Source organism: Oncorhynchus mykiss, chromosome 13, assembly GCF_013265735.2.
Source record: "Oncorhynchus mykiss isolate Arlee chromosome 13, USDA_OmykA_1.1, whole genome shotgun sequence".
NCBI lineage: Eukaryota > Metazoa > Chordata > Actinopteri > Salmoniformes > Salmonidae > Oncorhynchus > Oncorhynchus mykiss.
In genome coordinates, this window is record NC_048577.1 from 19,639,158 (window position 1) to 19,663,130 (window position 23,973).

Below are 23,973 nucleotides of genomic sequence, written 5' to 3' on the forward strand. Positions count from 1 at the left end.
GAACAAAGCCCTATGGGCCCAGCTCAATAGTAGTACACTATGTCAGGAATAGGATGCCATTTGACACACACAGAATGGACAAAGTCAAAAACAGTCTTTGGTTGAAGGTGGGAAGTGCCTGTGAGGCTCACCTTCAGAGGAATGTTCAAAGCCACAGTCGACAATGGCGCGGAGCAGCTCTAGTTTGAGCAGAAAGTCTCGGAATGGCGGAGCTGTGGATGGAGACGTAAGAGCCCTTTACCTCCTTCTTGCCCGCAGGTGTGGCGGTCTCCGGGGCAACCTGAGGCTCCTCATAGTCCAACAGCTCATTGTCAACGTCGTTCTCTGCCATTCTAGAGAAGGGGTACTTGCGTTAGTTGAAGCTAGGAAAGACTGGAGACTAGTTTGGGGGTGGGTGCTGCATCAACAATACAGTAAATTCAGAAGGTTAATTGAAATGCCAATTCAATAATCTATGTACAATTCCTCACCATCTGACCTTAGTTATATTACATGAGGATTCCAATTCTTGTAATTTCACTTTCTGAATTGAATCCTTGTGAAACATCACCGTCTAGCACAGGGTTTTCCATATTCGGTCCTTGGAACTCCAAGGGGTGCACATTTCCCCCACAACATTACACAGCTGACTCAGTCAAAGCTTGATGCATATTCAGCTGTGTCGTGCTACAGCACAAACCAAAACGTACACCCCCTGATGTTCTTAGGACCGAGTTTGGGAAACACTCGTCTAATGTTTATTCCTACATAGCATTAACTAGCTGCTAATAATGATAGTAGCAGGCCGCACGCACACCGCCAAAGCTGGACAGTACGCAAAATGGGAAGCGAATACATTTGGCACATAATCATTACAATTTACCTAGCTAAAAACAAGGATTGGACCAGCGACCACCCTGCAACTGTTAGAGTTACGTAAATTCGAATCTGGTATAAATATAACAATGAGTCACCGATTGTATACTATGTATTTTTTATTAGCTAAGTAATAAATGGCAAATGCAACTTTCGTATATACGGGCTCGCTGTAATAACACGCAGGGCAGAACAGAACAGAGAACTGACAGGATGTTCGTAAACAGTTGTTCTTTTACTGTGATGGACATAGCTCCAACCCGCCTGTTGGCCTATCACAGTAGAGGCTGGGCGTGGTTTAAACTTGCTCAGCCTATCGCAGACGCTCAGGCGGGTCCCCGCCTCTTGGCGCTTCTTGGAGTCCTCCCTCTGTCGATGTATAGATTCTTACTGTTCTGGTATCGCAGCCTAGTTATAACAGTTGCTGAGTTCCTGCTATTGTGTTGTTCAGTATTTTTCCATCTCAGTTAAACCTCGTGATGACCACCCCTCCCTATGCCTGCTTAACCACACCATGTGCTCAATATTGTTACATACAAACACAAGGACAAAGCATCTGCTGGGCTGTTATCTACAGTTTTGCAACATCCAAGTCACACCATGTTATTCAGTTATTGTCACACACACAAACAGGCAAGTAGCAAGCAGTTGTTTAATCTCATAATGGATGCTCCAGTGCACAAATGCAGATACCTCACACAACCAACATCAGATAATAATTAATCATATGGTAATGGCTATAATGTGAAACACTGAATCCCACACAACTCAGTTTACAGTAGTTAGCCAGTTGCCCGATTCAATCAAGTTGAACAAGGAATCATGCCTCACTCTCCGCACAAACAATGGCAGCCGCCTCCTCATTCAAACTTTGTGACAGCAAAGTGCTATAAAGGGAAATAGGTTCCAAATGCAAGGTGAATATTCAGAAATAACGTTGGCTCAAATTAATAACAAGCAAGACATTTCTAGGGCCTAACTTGACCTAAAATGTAATTATCGGAACCAACCTGCGACACACTGCTAGCAGAAGTTAACTGCTAACTGACATGACCGTGCTAGTACTAGCGTTAGCTTGACGCAATGCTAAATGTGTTAGTTAGCTAGCCAGATTGCACAAGGTTTTCGCAAAGATTTTAACAAAAATATACTCGAACATGGCTACTATTTGTGAGCACTATGGAAATAAAAATATGTTTCTTATTTACAATTGATGTAGATATTGAAAATTACTCAATACTGAAAATGTTTTATGCAATTAAAATTGGCTTCGAGTATCACAGGGGCAGTCTATTCGTGGCCACTATTGGTCCATTTTAAAGGCAATCTCACCAAACCGGCCTGAAAACGAACCGTCTAATTTAATGCCGATCTCGAAAATGCCAACGAAGAAGGCGGGATTTCGCCAGCTGCCATAAACTAAATTGTAGGCATAATTTCTTGTTTGACAACACTGATCGCTTTATTCAGTAGTAATTGTAGGGTACAGTGAAATTCTTAAGATCTGAACTCCAACAGTGCAGGTCAAAAAGATAAGTGAATGAAACAATAATAAGAATATGTGTAACCGGTGCTATACTGCACCGCTGTAACTCTGCGTTGTGTATGGTTGATTGAGACTATAGACGTGGACTTTGGAGATCAGGTAGTTTTAATCAAGCAGAACTCACTCTGCATCCAAAAGGAAATAAAACATTTGTAGAGCACATATGTTCTGAGAATCATCGCCTCTTTCTCTCTCAGTGCATCAAAATGATTTTCGAATACAAAGATTAAGTCTCTCCTTATTATACATAACATATTTTACAAAGATAAAACCACATACCTGCATCCAAAAGCAAATAAAACATTTGTAGAGCACATATGTTCTGCGAATCGTAGCCTATTTCTACAGCAGATACACAATAGGAGGGACTGGGATCATTCGAGGAGCTAGCCATCGTTCACACATACAATAAATAGCCTGCTAATACCTTAGCCAGCTATTAACCACATGTTGAATTCAGAATGTTGATATCATCCTAAAAAGTACAATTACAAGTGCATCTTAACAATACCATCCACTTATGAGTAACCTCTAAATACACATCATTATTCATGAACAAAACACTGTGTGTATGACTTTGTACTGAAAATAATCAAACTTTTCTGAAGACATAAAAAGCGTGACTACCTCTCTCAGTGCATCAAAATGATTTGAGCACGCAGGGCAAGACGTGAGAACACACTCCACTTGAGCCAGGATGCAGGCATGCATAATAACAAATCAACACGACACATTCAAATATGAACCTGGTGAAATTCACATAGTACTTTAACAACTGTTACATATGCATACTATATACATATTTATTTACAACATTTACAAACCAACAGCCTGCATTCATCCAGTTTGTATAAATTATGATAGATGTGTGACATGAAGCTATATTGGGCAATTTGGGCAAAGGCGTAACAATGACTGTCTTGGACAAATATACATTTGGCTTAAAACATTTATTCATTCATGGGCAATATGTGTGCATGCCCTGATCATATCAGCTTACTACATCTGTCTTCCCTCACCAAACCCATCAATGATTTGATTTATTTGACTATAATATATCAGTTATGGCCAACAGAGGGCATCATTTATCCATATAATACGATAAAACCTCACTGAACCTAAATTAATTGGGTTACATTGTAAACATTTTTCAGGTATCGTATGTGATCAGAAACAATGCATTAATTTCCCCGAGTGGTCGCTCTGTGCTTTTGTAGTTGACGTCATAATGTACGATGGAATATAGAAGCCTATGACGTAAACGAACTCAAGAAAATGTTCAGTGCGCTACTTTTGCCTCAGTTGAGTTGATGCTTTGCAAAGGACAGTCATCCTCATGTTCAAATAAATCACTTTGAGTGGACAAAGAAGACATTCTGTGTGAGTACAGCATAACTGGCCAAGATGTTGTAAAAAAAATGTTTGAAATGTATTTTAAAATGTATTTGTTTATTTAAAAAAATGTCAGGTCCAATCTGAAGGGTGCCTGAAAGCACAATGGATAGAAATCATAAACCGTTGAGAAAAATGATTCTAAAAGTAAGTCTCATAAGTGATGAAAAAATGTTTGTTCATTCTGGGGCTATCCCTCTTGATATGTAATGAGGCTATCTTCTTGGTAGTATAACCTATATGCTGTAAAAACAGATTGATATGATTTATAGTTGGAAAAGTGGGCATAATTAATTGAGGGCTAAGGTTAAATGTATTTCCTTATGTTCATATACCCCAGGCTGGGACCCTCCAAGCTAGTGCTGGAGAGCAGGTCCTCCAGACAGACATCACTGACCATGATGGACTAAGGCTGCCAGCCCTGGTAGACTGCCCCATTGACAGCCCCCTAAAGGTAAGAAAACGTCTTATAGTTCTGTTGCAAAACGTCTGGTTGTAACAGAGACCAGTTGGTTGCAATCTAGTAATATGACGTGTTGAAAACCAGTTTACAACGCAATAATAAAGCCATTAAGACGGTTCCTACCGTCTGTAAGCTGTTAGTGTCTTAACAACCGTTCCACAGGTGCATGATCATAAATTGTTTATGGTTCATTGAACAAGCATGGGAAACAAAAACCCTTCACAATGAAGATCTGATATTTGGATTTTTACGAATTATCTTAAAAATACTTGGTCCTGAAAAAGGGACGTTTCTGTTTTTGCTGAGTTTAGTTAGAACTAATAGTTTTGGAATTCAGATTTGAATTCTGATTGTTATTCTAAAGTTATGGTTTATAGTTGGAAAAGTGGGTATAATAATAGAGGGCTTAAGTTATATGTATTTCCTTATGTTCCTATACCCCAGGCTGGGACCCTCCAAGCTAGTGATAGAGAGCAAGTGCTCCAGACAGATGTCCATTCCGCTGGCCATGATGGACTAAGCCTGCCAGCCCTGGTAGACTGCCTCCAGGATAGCCCTCGAAAGGTAAGAAACAGCTTTTAGTTCTGTTGCAAAACGTCTGGTTGTAACGGAGACCAGTTGGTTGCAATCTAGTAATACGACGGGTTGAAAACCAGTTTACGACGCGATAATAACGCCATTAAGACACATGGACCACCTACTAGTTAGAACTAATACTATTGGAATTCAGATTTTAATTCTGATTCTAATTCTAAGGTTAACCCTTATGTGACATGTCACTCAGTACCATCATGCCTATGGTGAAAAATGTGGTTTCTATGGTGATATGATTTCCCCACTGTTATTCGCCTCAGAACCTTGTGCCGAAGCCCCCGCAAGGCCCCAGGCCCAGCCGAGAGGCAAATATAGCAAAGGCAGAAAAGAAGGCCACAGAGGTTATCAAGGCTAGAAGGTCTAGGGAGGCTAAGTATGGGGTGAAAAAACTAAGCCGCCAAGTAGTTGGTATGTTGGCACTGCCTCAAACTCTAACTCAAACAACCAGTTACAGTGAGTATTCATCTCCACTTCCAAAATACCTGGATTTATTGATAGAATTCTAAAACGATATATGGTGGAAGGATCCACTAATGTCTACGATCCTCTTTCTGTAGGTGTCCTGCCAGCTATCAAGAAGGGCACTAAAGTTACTAAAATGGATACAACAGGTGGGTGTTGGTGACACAGTGTTTATTCCTGATTATACAACTTCAATAGAATCGTTTCCGTGGTTACTAGCTTGTTCGGTGGTAATTCTGACTGTCTTCTGTTTCAGAACCCCTATGTCCCTTGACACCTGATGGGGAGATAATTATCTCCTCTTCATCTGTTGATGACCTCCTGACCCCAAAGAGTGATGTCACGTCCGAGGCTAAGAGCGATGATGCCTCCCGTCAAATTGGACCTGAGGTGTTCTCTTTAACAAACTTCCTGAAGTCTCACCCGTGAGTCCTGCTGTGAACCTCATTATGTGCAGAAAAAATATTATCTATGTAAGCACTAGTTTAAGTTGCCAATGATTCCTGGTTTGTTTGTTTGTTTTCCAGTAAGAGAAAGCTTATCAGGAACTTCCTCAAACAAATAGTAAGTCCCCCATTTCTTCTGCTTTCAAAGGTGGAGTGATCATGTGAAAACAATTTTTTTAACATAAAAACTACTAGCTGTCATTTTGTTGTTTTCTGTTTCTCTTTCTAAGAACGTGACAATAGGTGACCTGGACGAGATCATCAAGTGGGTGGTGTGTGTCTCCAATGAGGTGTTCCTCCCAGTGATGGTTCTGATCAGGACATCCAGTCCAGAGTCATCAAACTCGTCCCGCTGGGGGTCAGGTGAGCTCCAGATCATCTCCAGGGAGTTCCACCAGCGGAGTTCTGAGCCGAAGGGAAGGCTCCTGGGTGGTCAGCCGCCCACTCCCCCTTCTGAGACCGACAAGGAGCTTCTGGGCGTAGCAGATCTGTCTGTGAGTAACATCCTGAAAAGGGCCCAGGAGGACCTCTTCTTTTCTGTTGAGGATGACCTGGAGAACACCCATCCAGACATCAGTCTGACCGAAGAGAGGCTCTCCAGCATCTTCTCAGAGTTGTTCAGGGACGCCTGTGAGAGTGCCCAGGAGGCCGCCAGACGGATCCACCACATGAGGTCTGGAAGAGGCAACAGCAGCCGGAATGGGAGATGCCCTGGGTTATCACAGGGATCGAGCAGGTCCAATATGCCAGATTTGGGAGAACTGGGGTCAGAGAGGAAGCCCAAGGAAAGCGACGTCCATAAAGTCCTTAGCGAGGGGTCCCTCCCTGCCCTTGCCCTGCTTGGGGAGAGGCCAGGGGAAGTTGGGGAGACCAGCAGCCCTGCTGGGGAGATAGACACGACCCAGACTGCCAGCATTCCCCGGTCTGGGCATGGCGGCAGAAGAAGTAGGCAGACCACCGCTCCTACCACCGGCCACAGAGAGACAGGAGTCACAGCCAGTAACATCTTTGATGTTATTTTTCATCTGACGCACTCCGACACTGACCGGGAACTCCACCAGGAGTTCAGCAGTGAGGATGATGTTTCACTGAATGACATCACGGACATGAAGTTAACCCCACCAGTGGAGCCCCTAGGGCAGATCCTGTCCTCATGGAAGCTGGTCAACAGGATCTTCAGGGGGAAGGTCCACTACTTTGGAAAGGAGCTCATCTGCAAGGTGTATCAGATGCTTCTGGACACCGGTATGGGAAGGAGGCCAATGGCCCGCCAGAGCAGGTCCGAGCCCATCCTGAAAGACCTGGCTGCCAACCGTAGGCTCTCCGATGAATTTTTCACAAATGTGCTGTACATGTTCATCCAACGGGCCATTAAGAATCTGCTGGAGAACTTCTTGGATCTGCCGACCACCCCACCGGGTAGAGACATTATGTGGAATGACAACTTCAACTGGATGTATAGGGACGGCTGGGGGGAGACCCCCACATCCAGCGAGAACGAGTTGTGGGACAGCGACTCCACCTGGTCACGTGACCTTGGAGAGGAGGAGGGGGCAGAGTCCCGTGGGAGGTGGGCCGCTCTGTTAGAGAGGGGCAGCTTCCTGACCCTCCAGTCCTCCAGCTCCCTCTCCCTCTCTGATAACAACAAGGAGGCACTAGGTTAGTTATGTTGTTTTTACCGTCTTTTCACCCGCATTCTCCTTTCTTTTCTCTTATTGTCAGTAATGGTATTTTCAATTTCTCTCTCCTCTTTTTTTCTATACAGTGTTTGGAGATATGTTATGTGTGAAGAATTACTTTAAATCAAATGTCAAACTCATTCTATAGAAGGCCGGTTTTCTGCAGGGTTTCACTCCACCCTTGATTGATGAATTAAGGTCACTAATTAGTAAGAAACTCCTCTAACCTGGTTGTCTAGGTATTAATTGAAAGGAAAAAACTAAAACCCGCAGAGACTTAGCCCTCCATGGAATGAGTTTGACACCCCTGCATTAAATACATTTTGATTTGACTAGGGGCCGTCTGCCAGGTCCTGACCACCAGGGTGGGAGACATCCTGAACAGTACCTGCAACGACGATTACAAGGCCAGGCTCATCATCCAGAAAGGTACACTTATAACCTGTTTTGCCCATATGACCAGTAATAACCATGTAATAACTTATATAATAACCAGTGTATTACCATTATAGTAAATGTACTAGATACTGCATAGTGTTATACATGGATGTGGCTTTGAACCAGTTCAGAATATGAGTGTGTTTTCTTAGGATTGGATTCCGGTGCCAGGGAAAGGTTTCCTGGCTCTCCGTGTTCCTCTTCACCCAAGGACGAAGAGGAGGTGGTTGTAAGTGTCATGACTGTCTCATACCCTAAACCCTCCACCTCAACCCAGGCAGCATGGGCAGCTCCTGCCCAGACTCTGGACGGTTTTCTGCCCAGACCCTGCCTGGATGAAGAAGAGGTAGTCCCCAGCACCTCCATGAAGGACGACTCTGTGACGACCACCCATTCAGCACGGGCAGCTCCTTCCCAGACCCTGGAAGAAGAGGTGGGGGAAGCTGAGGTCTCCGAGATGAGTGACATCTCCCTGATGCCCACCAAGAACAGACAGGACCCCCTGGAGAAGATTCCCTCCCTCCTACCAGGCAAGGAGGACATCCTCCTTCGCAGCACTCCCTCGGCCACCGTCATGAGCCCCCAGACTCTGAAGTTTATTCTCCACGGCATCATGTGCCGACTGGAGGCCTCAGAGTCCCCGCAGACAAGGAGGGCCAATGACCCCTTCAGGCTGATGAAGGATCTCTTTGTGGAGGTCCAGCATGCCCTGAAGTATGCTGACATCTCTGTCATCTTTGGCCTGGAGGAGAGCATCCAATTCAGTGGGGAGGATGCGGTGAAGACCATCGTGAAGACTTTGGCTAAAAGATTGTCCCTGCGTTCGGACTCCAACCGGGCTCAACTGCGTGCCGCACGCTCTGGTAGCGAGGGAGCCATCAGGTGTATGACAGACACCATCACACAAGTCATAGATGACTATTCCGAGGACTGGAGTTCCAACGGCCATTTTGGAGCCAGGAGGAGCCGTGGTAGTGGGAGGTCACACTCCTCTACCTCCTCAAGGAGTGACGTCACCTTCACAGAGGAGCTCCTGGCTTGGAGGGAAACCCTAGAAGAGGACCTAGAGGAGATGGCTGATGACAGCACTGATTTGGAAAAGACCAGTGTAAGCTCAGCCATCTCTGAGAAGTCCCAGGTAATTAGCTACCTTTCTGAAAGCACCAAGCCCATCAGCAGCGCCCTCTGCAAAGACCTCACCTCCACACAGGTGAGACGGCCAAGAACCAGTAGATCGTTTAGTTATTTGGGCTGTTTGATTGTGAGGCATCGACTCATATCTGTTTCTCTCTCTACTAAGAAAAAAGAGAAGGAAGAGGCTATGAAGAAAGAAGTGAGGAAGTCAGGAAAGAAGAAGCGAGGAAATAACAAGAACCAGAAGAAGAACAAGGTGTCTCCTCTTGGCAATGATAGTAAGTCCTCATTTCTGTCAGTCAACATGTGCATCTGTCTTCAGCACACTATTGTAATGTATGAATGGGAGACTATGATGAAGTTATCAGAGTCTTATTCATTAGCCACTAAATGGAAGACCGCAGACTAAAACAGGGAGGAACTTTATTGAACTTGCCAATAACAAATGCTTGTTTTTGTTTTCCATTTCAAAATATTTTGCTACTGTGTACCCTAATGAACACGACCCTGATTTCATGCCTTGTTCTCTGTCACCTGTTCAGGTACTGTGGCTGCAGATGAGCCTAAGAAAAAACAGGCTCTCCTCCCGCGGATCACAGCCGCCCTGGCAAAACTATTTTGCTTCCCCTGCAAAAAAAAAATACAAAAGTAACTGTTCAGAAGACGAGTTTGGGAAAACCCTGCTGCCACCTCCCCCAACCCACTTTCTAAATAAACTCTCAAAGCCAACAGAAGAGGGAGGGAGACAACCCCCCCTACTCACAACTCATTTTATTACACCACATTTAATTAAATAAACACAACTTGCATCTATTTTGATCTTCTTCTTGAGTTTTTTTTTTAAAGACCCACCTGCATGCTATAGATTCTTAAGGTCAATTTGCTGTCTACTACAGTATCATTGTTATGAGTATGTTCACTGTGCCAGTCGTTATAGCCAGTATAGGCTATAATAATGCCCTAACCTAATTGCAATTGACATAATAAGAGTTACATTTGAATAATTCCCTCATTTTATATATTTTTTTAGAGGGAATAAATCTCTAAAGCACTATAGAGTGCCGTCCCTAGGGGGGGTGCATCACTTGAGTGGGTTGAGTCACTGATGTGATCTTCCTGTCTGGGTTGGCGCTCCCCCCTTGGGTTGTGCCGTGGCAGAGATCTTTGTGGGCTATACTCGGCCTGGTCTCAGGATGGTAAGTTGGTGGTTGAAGATATCCCTCTAGTGGTGTGGGGGCTTTGCTTCGGCAAAGTGGGTGGGGTTATATCCTTCCTGTTTGACCCTGTCCGGGGGTATCATCAGATGGGGCCACAGTGTCTCCTGACCCCTCCTGTCTCAGCCTCCAGTATTTATGCTGTAGTAGTTTGTGTCGGGGGCTAGGGTCAGTTTGTTATATCTGGAGTACTTCTCCTGTCTTATCTGGTGTCCTGTGTGAATATAAGTACAAGCCTAAGATCACCATGCGCAATGCCAAGCATTGGCTGGAGTGGCGTAAAGCTTGCCGCCATTGGACTCTGGAGCAGTAGAAACGCATTCTCTGGAGTGATGAATCACGCTTCACCAGCTGGTAGTCCGACGAACAAGTCTGGGTTTGGCGGATGCCAGGAGTACGCTACCTGCCACAATGCATAGTGCCAACTAATGCTGGGAGGAGGAATAACGAATTGCCTGGGGCTGTTTTTCATGGTTCGGGATAGGCCATTTATAGTTCCAGTGAAGGGAAATCCTTAACGCTACAGCATACAATTACATTCTTTACGATGCCCTTTCCTGTTTTAGCATGACAATGCCTCCGTGCACAAAGGGAGTTCCAAACATAAATGGTTTTCAGAGGTTGGTATGGAAGAACTTGACTGGCCTGCACAGAGCCCTGACCTTAACCTCATCGAACAGCTTTTTTTTCTTTTAGCTTAATATTGCGGATAGAATGTTGCTTCCAATGTAATTGTCTGCATCATTTCCAATCCCCCATATTTTTTGGGTAAATATATATATCCATACACGCATGCATATATATATATATATATACACATACACATACCTATATAGACATACATACTTTTTTAAAGAATATACCTTTATTATTATTCCCCGCAAACCCTACCGCCGATCCCCCAATTGAAGTAAACTAATAAACACTTCTGCCTCTACCTTCAATCCACACATCCTATACACATTCTACAGACACAGTCTACTCCACAACAGTTCTCTCTTGTTTGTTCTTAGTCCTTCCTCTATTTCTGATGTCCTTCCAGTTTGATTTATACTTGTAACTATGCTATTTCACAAAAGCTCCGAACCTATATACATCCTACAGATCCGGTATGCTTTACATTGTTTATCTTGTTATTAGTCCCACCCTTCAGCTCCATTCAACCCCTCCCATCTGTCTCTCAACATCATCCACTTCGGATTTCTACTTGCCATATATCCTTCAACTGTGCTGTGATGCTTCACAAAAGAACTGAACCTTCCTATTCTCATAGCTTCTACAGATTGTAAATTAAAAATAAACATTTTTGCCAAAATAATTATTATATTATTGATTGATTGACTATGGCTTTTCAAATCACCCAGTATTGCTATTTGTAGTGTTAGTTCTAGGCAAATGTTGCAATTCTTCAGTCATTCCTGGACCTGTGACCAAAAATGAGCTATATATGGACAATACCAAAATAAATGATCTAATGACTCTGCCTCCTCACAGCAGATTCTGCAGAGCTGGGAAGATTGTATCCCCCATATATATAACATTCTATTAGTTGCAAGAATTTTGTATGGTAATTTATATTGAAAAATTCAAAGTTTTGAATCCGGCGTTGTTTTGCGTATCAATTCATAAACCATGTGCCATGGAATGGGTACATCGAAAATCTCTTCCCAACTATTTTGCAATTTATATGGCACAGCATTTTTGTGGTAATGCTGCAATTAATTGGTTGTAATTTTGGGTAGAGCAGACATTTCCATATGTCTGTGTTAGCTGCATGTGTGACATAACTCCATCAGTCCTATTTATGATATCATTCACTAAAATTATACCTTTTTTAAACATTTCTTCGATAAATACAATTTTATCAATTAGTATATTTGAATTTAACCACAATATTTGTTGTACTATTTGTTCCGTCCTTTCAGGTGGATTAAACTGAAATTGCAACCAACTTTCTAAGGCTTGTTTAAAAAAATTAAGATATTTTGGAGATTATTTCCTTTTCAAACAACCGAAAGTGAGCAGGTGTAATCTGAATAAAGGGGAAAAGGCCCTTCCTGAATATAGGATGAGACATTCGTACCAATTGACTAGAGAACCAGTTTGGATTTAAGTATAACTTTTGTATGACCGATGCCTTTAGTGAGAGGTCTAATGCTTTAATATTTAATCATTTCTGCCCACCGAATTCATATTCGTTATATAAATAGGCCCTTTTAATTTTTATCTGGTTTGCCGTTCCAAATAAAATTGAATATTTTTTGTTCATATAATTTAAAAAGCAGGTCACTAGGTGTAGGCAAAACCATAAGCAAATAGGTACACTGTGATATAACTAAGGAGTTAATCAGGGTGATTTTTCCACAAATAGACAGGTATTTTCCTTTCCAAGGTAGCAAGATCTTATCTATTTTTGCTAACTTTCTATAAAAAATTATTGGAGTGAGATAATTTCTTTCTTTTGGGATTTGTATACCGAGTATGTCCACATCTCCGTCAGACCATTTAATTGGTAAACTACATGGTAATGTAAAATGTGCATTTTTTAGTGATCCAATATGTAATATGGTACATTTATCATAATTTGGTTTTAATCCAGAGAGGATAGCAAAAGTATCTAGATCCTCTAAGAGGCCGTGGAGAGACTCCAATTGTGGTTTTAAAAGAAAACATGAATCATCAGCGAACAATGACTCCTTAGTTTTTAAGCCCCTGATTTCTAATCCCTTAATATTATTGTTTGATCTAATCTTTGCAGCTAACACTTCGATGGCAATAATAAATAGATATGCCGATAGTGGACAACCTGGTTTTACTCCTCTAGATAGTTTAAAACTTTCTGAGATGTAGACATTATTTACTATTTTACACCTAGGGTTACTATACATAACCTTAACCCATTTTATGAGAGATTCCCCAAAATTGAAATATTCTAGGCATTTATATATAAACTCCAGTCGTACTTTATCAAAAGCCTTTTCTAAATCAGCTATGAAAACCAGGCCTGGTGTCCCCGATATTTCATAGTGTTCTATTGTTTCCAGTACTTGTCTTTTATTATCTCCAATGTATCGCCCATGTTAAAAACCTGTCTGATTAGGATGAATAATATCTGACAATACTTTTTAAATTCTATGTGCCAAGCATTTTGCTAGGATTTTTGCATCACAACACTGAAGTGTAAGAGGTCTCCAATTTTTTTAATGGACTGGATCTATATACAGTGCCTTGCGAAAGTATTCGGCCCCCTTGAACTTTGCGACCTTTTGCCACATTTCAGGCTTCAAACATAAAGATATAAAACTGTATTTTTTTGTGAAGAATCAACAACAAGTGGGACACAATCATGAAGTGGAACGACATTTATTGGATATTTCAAACTTTTTTAACAAATCAAAAACTGAAAAATTGGGCGTGCAAAATTATTCAGTCCCCTTAAGTTAATACTTTGTAGCGCCACCTTTTGCTGCGATTACAGCTGTAAGTCGCTTGGGGTATGTCTCTATCAGTTTTGCACATCGAGAGACTGAAATTGTTTCCCATTCCTCCTTGCAAAACAGCTCGAGCTCAGTGAGGTTGGATGGAGAGCATTTGTGAACAACAGTTTTCAGTTCTTTCCACAGATTCTCGATTGGATTCAGGTCTGGACTTTGACTTGGCCATTCTAACACCTGGATATGTTTATTTTTTAACCATTCCATTGTAGATTTTGCTTTACGTTTTGGATCATTGTCTTGTTGGAAGATAAATCTCCGTCCCAGTCTCAGGTCTTTTGCAGACTCCATCAGGTTTTCTTCCAGAATGGTCCTGTATTTGGCTCCATCCATCTTCCCATCAATTTTAACCATCTTCCCTGTCCCTGCTGAAGAAAAGCAGGCCCAAACCATGATGCTGCCACCACCATGTTTGACAGTGGGGATGGTGTTCAGGGTGATGAGCTGTGTTGCTTTTACGCCAAACATAACGTTTTGCATTGTTGCCAAAAAGTTACATTTTGGTTTCATCTGACCAGAGCACCTTCTTCCACATGTTTGGTGTGTCTCCCAGGTGGCTTGTGGCAAAATTTAAACAACACTTTTTATGGATATCTTTAAGAAATGGCTTTCTTCTTGCCACTCTTCCATAAAGGCCAGATTTGTGCAATTGTTGTCCTATGGACAGAGTCTCCCACCTCAGCTGTAGATCTCTGCAGTTCATCCAGAGTGATCATGGGCCTCTTGGCTGCATCTCTGATCAGTCTTCTCCTTGTATGAGCTGAAAGTTTAGAGGGACGGCCAGGTCTTGGTAGATTTGCAGTGGTCTGATACTCCTTCCATTTCAATATTATCGCTTGCACAGTGCTCCTTGGGATGTTTAATGCTTGGGAAATCTTTTTGTATCCAAATCCGGCTTTAAACTTCTTCACAACAGTATCTCGGACCTGCCTGGTGTGTTCCTTGTTCTTCATGATGCTCTCTGCGCTTTTAACGGACCTCTGAGACTATCACAGTGCAGGTGCATTTATACGGAGACTTGATTACACGCAGGTGGATTGTATTTATCATCATTAGTCATTTAGGTCAACATTGGATCATTCAGAGATCCTCACTGAACTTCTGGAGAGAGTTTGCTGCACTGAAAGTAAAGGGGCTGAATAATTTTGCACACCCAATTTTTCAGTTTTTGATTTGTTAAAAAAGTTTGAAATATCCAATAAATGTCGTTCCACTTCATGATTGTGTCCCACTTGTTGTTGATTCTTCACAAAAAAATACAGTTTTATATCTTTATGTTTGAAGCCTGAAATATGGCAAAAGGTCGCAAAGTTCAAGGGGGCCGAATACTTTCGCAAGGCACTGTATATACACCACTTGGGTCCTGTTTCAGTAATAATGATATCAGACCTTCTTGTTGCGTGTCTGATAATCTACCATTTATATAGGAGTGGTTAAAACAAGCCAATAATGGTCCTTTGAGTATACAGCTTTGGAATTAATTGGAACACCGACTGCGAGCCAGGCTTAATCGCCCAGCATCATTGCCCGACTTCACTAATGCTTTTGTGGCTGAATGGAAGCAAGTCAAGTCCCCGCAGCAATGTTCCAACATCTAGTGGAAAGCCTTCCCAGAAGAGTGGAGGCTGTTATAGCACCAAAGGGGGGACCAACTCTATAATAATGCCCATGATTTGTAATGAGATGTTTGACAAGCTTTTGGTCATGAAGTGTAGCATAAGAACACAACACAAGCCATGGCAAAATGTGTAGAATTGCAGGAAACTAGCTTAATTAAACTGTAAAATACTTTATTTTCCCCATGGCAAAATGTCTAGAATTGCGAATAGCAGACAAAATTGTTTTAAAACAGCAACATTTTGTTTCTGCTGCCATGGGAGGGCCTCTAAAAATGTTGGTCGGAGAAGGCACTGTTGGCCACGCCCAATACCACGCCCCCCCCATCTATTTCTCCACCTAGTCAGGTGAACAGGGCCTTGCCCTTTATTATGATAAACAAGCCCGGGCAACCATTTCACCAGAGCGGTTGTCTTGGTTGCACTTGTTTTCTAGGATCACTGGTGTCTGGTAATGTACTGGAATGATTCACCTCAGTTAACTCTCTCTGGGAGAATAATTAACATCACCTCACTATTGGCCCATTCCAGTGTGTGTGGCAAACTATCCAGACCTGTTCTGTAACCCCAGAGGGAGGTTTCATATGGTGTTAATATAGAGCTGAATGAACACACAATCAACTAGTGACACAATGTACTGGGGCTATTGTACCAAAGTGGCACAGGTGTAATAGTAATAGGTCAGATGGTTTCATTTTGATGCCACACTAACTATACTGGTCCCATATCAGTTTCGATCAGTGCCCCAGAACAGAGGATCTGGTTGGTTCATCTACTTTGGGAAAGTGAGGCTTAAACTGATCCCATGGACATACCGTGTATCGTTTATGTGTGTATTTTCTGTTAATGCCTAGGCAAATGCAAGGGCATCCGGGGTTATGTTGGTGTACAGTGTTAAATCTGTTTGTAATCCATTTGAGGTTAACGCAGCAGTGCTGGTGATCCTTTTAATCTGTATCTTATTGAATCACAGACCTGATCAGGGTCAGATCGGCCAAGCCCCCCTCCGACAATACACTCACTACCATTGCAGAATAAATGATTAGTCACATCGCATTGCTTTGCAATTCCTTTGGAGGGAGGATGGTGGAAGTGTGTATTTTAAAGCCATGTTCCCCTTGGTATTCATGGAAACGTGATTTATCAGGAGGTCGCTTATTGCTACACTAGGAATTCAGGAAGCAATTCCTCTTCTAAATGTGGTTGCGTTTAGGGAACTTGGGTAGTCTGAGGGAGCTTCACCAGATGACATGATATTAGCTAATTAGCCCAAATGTGTCTGTTCTTCATTCAAGCTTACCATCAAAGAGATTAATCTCGATTCTAGATAACATCTGCTGTACAGGGCCATGGACCGAAATAATTAATTTTGTCCCGAACCTGCCTGCACGGGCCACTCTGTGCAGGTAGGTGTCAGAATCCTCGGGCATGTCGTAGTTGAAGACGATGTTGATGCGCTCAATGTCCATCCCTCGGCCAAACAGGTTGGTGGCCACCAGGATCCGCCTTTGGAAGTCCTTGAACTGCTGGTACCGGGAAAGCCTGGGGGAGGAAGGGGGGCACCCATAGATTTAGAATAAGTAGAACAGGCATTATACATCCTGCTTCACTCCTGTGGGTACACTGAAACTGTGACCCACAAACATGTTGTCTGAGAGAAAGTTCTTGTTAAGTCCCTTTGGATAACAGCTTCTTCTACATGACTATTATAGAAAATGTGCAAGTAAATGAGATTCTCAATTTGATTGTGCAACTCCTCATTCCTCTCCTCCTTTTGAAAAAAAGTCAACAGTAACTGAGGAGAGGAGGAAATGTGCTTGTATGAAATTAGACTCCATTCATATTTAATGCAAATGACATTAACAGGGGTGGAATCCCAAATTAAAATGTGTAAAGTAGTAAAAGACATTTAGCTAGACATTGTATGGATAAAAACGATATGCTACTTATCGTTTTAAATATGTGCATGCTTCTCAGAGTAAACAGCTGATTGAAAGGGGAGGGGTAGATCTCAACTTCAGCAAAGGACACTTATGCTTCCTCAGCAGGAGGCGAGGACACCGTTTGCCTCCTAACGATTTGACACTCCTCAACCACTTATCGGTTTACGGATAAGAGGACGGAAAAGTCGAGGACATTCTTTTGTCCAAATCAGAAATTCCCAATGAAAGCCAAGACCCAATCCCAAATCTACCCCTAAACCCTATGCACTTATTAATATCTGAGATGACTTGAAGTGTAAGCAATATCCTAATATTGCTTATACCAATCAAAACGGCTCAGATTTTAACAAGTGCATAGACTGTAGGGTTTAGCCAGTGATTTTTTCCTCTCCATCAGAACCCACCTCTCCTCCTGGGCCATGCCCCTGTGGATGGCGATTGCAGGGAAGTTCAGCTGAGACAGAGCCACACAGCGCTGCACAGATTTCACAAAGATCACCACCTTCAGACAGGGGAGAAAATGGCAGTGAGACCCCGAAGACAAACATGGGGCACAAAACCCATGCTGCATCTGATATGGCACCCTGGCTTTACCCTGGTCAAATAAATGTACACTCTGAAGACGAAAAACACAGGGCATAAAACTCACAGGCAGAAACTTTGTCAGTGCATAGACTTAGTTCACTTGAATGAGTAAAATTGTATTTAAAAACGTGACTTTCAAATCCATGGACAAAATACATTCAACTCACTTATGTTTTATAAATTACGTCTCTGAAAAGACCTCTGTCCGTACCTGGTTGAACTCGAGCACGTCGAGCAGGTCGAAGAGCTTGTGGTTCTTCTCGCTGTCCTTCAGCTTGCAGTAGTACTGCTACAGGCCGTGCAGCGTCAGCTTGGTCTCATCGTCCACAAACACCTCCATGGGCTACAGGAGATATTCATTAAGCACCAAACACAGGGAGGGACTACCAGGACTTCCAGTGCTAAACATTTTGCTAGTGTGCCCCTAATGAATAGAACATGGGGAAAGTGTCACTATTTAGGGCAGTTTTATAAACCTAGCCACATTAAGTGAAAAAAAGGAGTAAACCACATTCTGTGTTGGTGAATGAAGAACTACAAATCTGATTGTGAACATCAATTACTAGTACTAGAGCTGGATGGAACTTTATTTTTCATTATAGCTTTAATGCCAGGACTGTTCCTCCCGAAAATGTCCAGAGCCCCAGACCCAGGTGAAGAGAGGGTCAACTCTGGCCATTTGTGAGACAGACAGTCACGAAAAGACAAAGCATAGATGTGCTAGACTGGAACTTTTTACATGAATATTAAGCCATATCCAAAATCCCTTGAAAAAAAGGGGGGGGGATATCTGCAGTTTCTACATCCATTTTTAGACATTTAAAATTAAAAGAATAACAAATGCCCATGAGCTTAGTTCAACTTTCGTACCCCATCAGAACCCAAAATACAAGCTTGTTTCATTCCAATGCTTGTAAACAAAGTAAACGCAAAAATAAACTATATAGTCTCAAAACATGGTCAAAATGATAATTCTGATATCATTGACGGTCAGTCCTTGCATATAGCTCTACGAATTTCAGAGTGGTTAAATTTCTCCAGACCTACCCCTCCAAAACAGGAGCGAGGAAGATGCTTCATTAATGTTTATACTGCCGATTGCCTCTTCAAAGTGCAATTTAGGGAGATGGGTTCATCTGTGTGTGTGTAAAACTGCAACTTTAAGTTTCAGAACATGTACATAACCACGGGACTACATAAAATGTAAATACTTTCCTACGTTTTGGCTAAATCCTTACTTAAGTCACACCATCTATCCCATTCTGTTCCAAGATCCACTACTACTTAGTAGGACAGTGTATTAGAAGTGCATTCTAAGTGGTATGCTAGTAGGTACATTGGAACACGTTTTCAATTGACCGTTCCTCTGTGACGTTTCAACTTACTCCTTGCTCCCGTCACTCACATCTGGCATCAGCCCCCCCGTCCTACTGTGGTCTGAATTTGCATCTTGTCACACTCGTCCAGGACAAAGTGCTTCACGTTCTTCAGGTTGAGGGTCTTGTTGCGGATGAGGGCCAGGATGCGGCCGGGCGTTACCAATACAAAGTGGGGGCTGTTCTTCGTCAGCGCGTCCTCGTCCTTCTTGATGGACAGGCCCCCGAAGAACACGGCTGCCTTGACGGTAGGCCTGCACTTGGAGAAGCACTCATACTCTTTGCTGATCTGGAAGGCCAGCTCTCGTGTGTGGCACATCACCAGCACAGACACCTGTATAGACAGAGAGAGAGGTAGGGGAGGATGTTTAATACAGAACTCTCTGGACAGCAGAGAAACAAAAAGCACACAAGATTATCCAATAGGATAGAACAGCAGTGTAAACAGTGAGATTAAAAGGAGAACAAATTCAGACTGCAATTGGCCCAGCGTCATTAGGGTTTGGCCGGGGTAGGCCGCCATTGTAAATAAGAATTTATTCTTAACTGACTTGCCTAGTCCAAATAAAGGTTAAATAAAGTTGGCGATTAGACACTTTCTTATGCAAGTATCCCCAGATACAGATTAAGCCTATTCCTAAACTACAAAGCACTCAATGGATTCTCAATCGAAAGCTATTTTTAGTAAAGGAGGGAGGATGTAACAGCAATTCAGTTGCTGCTTCCACAAGGTAGAGATTAATTTCATTATTCAACCACTCACCTGCCCGTACACAGGCTCAATCTGCTGCAGGGTGGCCAGTACAAACACAGCCGTCTTGCCCATACCAGACTTGGCCTGGTACAGGATGTCCATGCCGAGGATGGCCTGTGGGATGCACTCATGTTGGACTGAAAGACAGAAACGTAACTAGGGAAGTTAGTTAAGAACAAATTCTTATTTACAATGACGGCCTACCAAGAGGCCTCCTGCAGGGATTGGGGCCTGGGATTTAACATTTAAAAAAAATATATATAGGACAAAACACACATCACTACATAAAGAGAGACCTAAGACAACATAGCAAGGCATCAACACATGACAACACAGCATGGTAGCAGCACAAAACATTGTACAAACATTGGGCACAGACAACAGCACAAAGGGAAAGAAGGTAGACAACACATCACACTGACAGTTGTGGCTGCTTTGTAAGAGTGTCCATGATTGAGTCTTTGAATGAAGAGATTGAGATAAAACTGTAAATCACTAGGGGCAGAAAACTGAAGAGAGGAGCGACCCAGGGATAGGTGCGCTTTGGGGACCTTTAACAGAATGTGACTGGCAGAACAGGTGCTGTATGTGGAGTATGAGGGCAGCAGTAGATATCTCAGATAGGGGAGGGGGAGTGAGGCCTAAGAGGGTTTTATAAATAAGCATCAACCAGTGGGTCTTGCGACAGGTATACAGAGATGACCAGTTTAAGTATGATGTGATGCTTGAAGGGGCATACATGGATAACTCATTGTCAGAGTCCCAAATGACACCCTACTTTACTTTCCACCAGGGCCCAGTCACACACAGTGCTAGTTTTGAACAAAGCCCTATGGGCCCAGCTCAATAGTAGTACACTATGTCAGGAATAGGATGCCATTTGACACACACAGAATGGACAAAGTCAAAAACAGTCTTTGGTTGAAGGTGGGAAGTGCCTGTGAGGCTCACCTTCAGAGGGATGTTCAAAGCCACAGTCGACAATGGCGCGGAGCAGCTCTGGTTTGAGCAGGAAGTCTCGGAATGCGGAGCTGTGGATGGAGACGTAAGAGCCCTTTTCCTCCTTCTTGCCAGCAGGTGTGGCGGTCTCCGGGGCAACCTGAGGCTCCTCATAGTCCAACAGCTCGTTGTCAACGTCGTTCTCTGCCATTCTAGAGAAGGGGTACTTGCGTTAGTTGAAGCTAGGCAAGACTGGAGACTAGTTTGGGGGTGGGCGCTGTATCAACAATACAGTAAATTCAGAAGGGTAATTGAAATGCCAATTCAATAATCTATGTACAATTCCTCACCATCTAACCTTAGTTATTTTACATGAGGATTCCAATTCTTGTAATTTCACTTTCTAAATTGAATCCTAGTCTAGCACAGGGTTTTCCATATTCAGTCCTTGGGACTCCAAGGGGTGCACGTTTCCCCCCCAACATTACACAGCTGACTCAATCAAAGCTTGATGCTTATTGGAATCAGCTGTGTAGTGCTACGGCAAAAACCAAAACCCCCTGAGGTCCCTAGGACCGAGTTTGGGAAACACTCGTCTAATGTGTATTCCTACATAGCATTAGCTAGCTGCTAATAATGCTAGTAGCAGGACGCACGCACACCGCCAAAGCTGGACAGTACGCAAAATGGGAAGCGAATACATTTGGCACATAATCATTACAATTTACCTAGCTAGAAACAAGGATTGGACCAGCGACCACCCTGCAACTCAGTTTACAGTAGTTAGCCAGTTGCCCGATTCAATCAAGTTGAACAAGGAATCATGCCTCACTCTCCGCACAAACAATGGCAGCCGCCTCCTCATTCATGTAATATTTGTGTTGTGGAGAAATGACCAGGCAGTTTTCGTTTAGTCAAAACCCCTCGTGCTCTACAGTTCGCGGCACCCCAGTGCGCATGTGCATTTCCTATTAGGTGTAGTAGCGTAACACTGCTGTAATGCATTACTGCTTAGTAACAGCACAGTAACAAATTTAAACCGATGTAGATCCCAGATACTACACTCCTCCCCCATAGTGTTTAACTCCCAGAGAACAAGGTAAATATGTTAGGTAACTACTAATGCAATATCTGAACAATGCATTCTTAAACATTTTTCAACTACTGGGTTGAAGCAGACTTTTCAGAGCCCAGCACAAATCCAGGGGATTATTCTGCCCCGAAGATGGAGTTTGTGTCCTAATAACTAACCCAGGTAATGTCCTTTTTCTTTCCTTTTATCTAGGACATATTAAAGTGTTTGTTTTACTGTCCGTTACCTCCTTAACCAGCTCAACTCACAGGTCAAGCTGTTGAGGTGCCCTTCGCTGTCGAATAGGATATCTCCGCTCCTCCTGGGCTTCCTGTGGTGGGCCAGGTTCGGGTGGAAGGTCAGGCTCTGTCTCTCCCGTACGTCCACAGTCAGGAGAATAGTCCTGGGGGTCGTTATTGTTCTTGTTCTCTCGGCATGTCTCTGCTGGGGCGTTGGACCGTAGCAGATGATCCACATGAACGTTGACCTGGCGATGACCAATTTGGACTTGGTAAGTCAAAGGTCCTCTGCGTTGCAAGATCACACCTGAGTCTGAAATCACGTACCATCACCCTCTCTTCCTCTTTGAATTCTCTGACAGTCTTTGAGTGTCTGTCATGAGCTTTCTTCTGCTGTAGCTGGTGCTTCGCCACAGTGCTTGACAAGTCTGGTTTCAACAATGTCAGGCGGGTACGTGGTTGGCGTTTCAGAAACAGTTCAGCTGGTGTACATTCCGTTACTGTGTGTGGTGTGTTACGGTAAGTAAACAGGAACCGCGGAAGCCTTTGGTGGGTGGGCACAGACTGAACCTTGAGTCTAGTCCAGGCCTTCTTAAAGGTTTGCACGGCTCTCTCTGCTGCTCCGTTTGATGCCGGATGGTAAGGTGGTGACAGGATGTGCCTTACTCCATTGTTCTTGAGAAACATTTCAAAATCGTTTGACGTGAACGGAGGGCCATTGTCCGATACAAGCTCCTTGACTAGTCCAAAGGATGCAAACAGGTGTCTGAGAAGATTGATGTTCTTCTCAGCTGTGGTCAGTTGAGTAGGGAACACTTCCATCCACTTGGAATGGACATCAACAAGGAAATGTTGCTTGTCAATTTCGGCGTAATCCACATGGATGCGTTCCCAAGGTGTAGCAGCCCAGGACCATGGATGAAGAGGCGCAGCAGCAGGCTTGTTGCGAACAGCTTCACAAGGTGAGCAGTGGCCTACATGCTGTTGAATGTCCTGATCCAGTCCAGGCCACCACAGATAACTGCGAGCGAGTGCTTTCATTTGAGTGATCCCTGGATGTCCCTCATGCAGGTCAGATAGCAGTCTCCTCTGGAATTTGTGAGGTACCACCACCCTTGATCCCCACAGAACACACCCTTGATCAGTGGACAACTGGTCTTTCTTGTCGATGAATGGACGAAGGTTATCGTCATTTACGAAGGTTGGCCAACCGCCTAATGTTAAGTCCAAGACTTTGGAAAGCACTGGGTCTTTCCTTGTTTCCTCTGCTATGTCAGAAGCAGATATGGGCAGTTCATCAATGAGAGAGATCTGGAAGACTGCTCTATCATCTTCACTGTCGGAGTCACTATTGCATGGTAGTCTTGATAGTGCATCGGCATTTGCGTGATCACTGGATCGTCTATACTCAATCTCGTAGTCGTAGGCTAACAATATCAGAGCCCAACGTTGCATTCGAAGTGCAGCAAGGGTTGGTATAGCTGATTTTGGTCCAAGGATGGCCAACAGAGGCTTGTGATCTGTCAGCAGTTGGAACTTCCTTCAGTAGAGGTATTTGTGAAACTTCTTCACTCCGAATATTATGCTCAGGGCTTCCTTCTCAATTTGAGCATAATTTTTCTCACTTGGTGACAGAGTCTGTGATGCAAATGCAATAGGGTGTTCTTCACCTGACGGTAGAACATGTGAGATGACGGCTCCTACTCCGTATGGAGATGCATCACACGCGAGT

At 43.3% G+C, this 23,973-nt stretch overlaps 2 protein-coding genes and 1 pseudogene across 2 annotated transcripts; 1 reads left to right on the forward strand and 2 right to left on the reverse strand.

The window, feature by feature from the left end:
- Positions 1 to 2,197, reverse strand: part of LOC118938230 — a 28,757-nt pseudogene extending 26,560 nt beyond the window's left edge.
- A 3,793-nt stretch (positions 2,198 to 5,990) lies between these two features.
- Positions 5,991 to 10,036, forward strand: LOC118938223. The gene is made up of 5 exons (XM_036940511.1): positions 5,991 to 7,417; positions 7,774 to 7,866; positions 8,028 to 9,085; positions 9,176 to 9,287; positions 9,552 to 10,036. The coding sequence occupies exons 1-5, from the start codon at positions 6,064 to 6,066 to the stop codon at positions 9,659 to 9,661; spliced, it is 2,727 nt and encodes a 908-aa protein (XP_036796406.1). The 5' UTR covers positions 5,991 to 6,063; the 3' UTR covers positions 9,662 to 10,036.
- Positions 10,037 to 18,343: 8,307 nt separating this feature from the next.
- Positions 18,344 to 21,801, reverse strand: LOC118938227 (ATP-dependent RNA helicase DDX39A-like). Its single transcript, XM_036940515.1, has 4 exons — positions 21,659 to 21,801; positions 20,943 to 21,142; positions 20,001 to 20,128; positions 18,344 to 19,571 (listed from the first exon to the last, which is right to left on the reverse strand). The coding sequence occupies exons 2-4, from the start codon at positions 21,139 to 21,141 to the stop codon at positions 19,275 to 19,277; spliced, it is 624 nt and encodes a 207-aa protein (XP_036796410.1). The 5' UTR covers position 21,142; positions 21,659 to 21,801; the 3' UTR covers positions 18,344 to 19,274.
- Positions 21,802 to 23,973: the final 2,172 nt, after the last annotated feature.

What these genes read in the sequence shown, in the direction of transcription:
- LOC118938223 (XM_036940511.1), top strand. Translation starts at nt 6,064, where the DNA reads ATGGTTCTGATCAGGACATCCAGTCCAGAGTCATCAAACTCGTCCCGC. An exon ending in TAACAACAAGGAGGCACTAG is followed by an intron (nt 7,418 to 7,773) that starts GTTAGTTATGTT and finishes TGATTTGACTAG; the next exon opens with GGGCCGTCTGCCAGGTCCTG. An exon ending in CAGGCTCATCATCCAGAAAG is followed by an intron (nt 7,867 to 8,027) that starts GTACACTTATAA and finishes GTGTTTTCTTAG; the next exon opens with GATTGGATTCCGGTGCCAGG.
- LOC118938227 (XM_036940515.1), bottom strand. Translation starts at nt 21,141, where the DNA reads ATGGCAGAGAACGACGTTGACAACGAGCTGTTGGACTATGAGGAGCCT. An exon ending in CTTTGAACATCCCTCTGAAG is followed by an intron (nt 20,129 to 20,942) that starts GTGAGCCTCACA and finishes TCTGTCTTTCAG; the next exon opens with TCCAACATGAGTGCATCCCA. An exon ending in TTGAGCCTGTGTACGGGCAG is followed by an intron (nt 19,572 to 20,000) that starts GTGAGTGGTTGA and finishes CTGTCTATACAG; the next exon opens with GTGTCTGTGCTGGTGATGTG.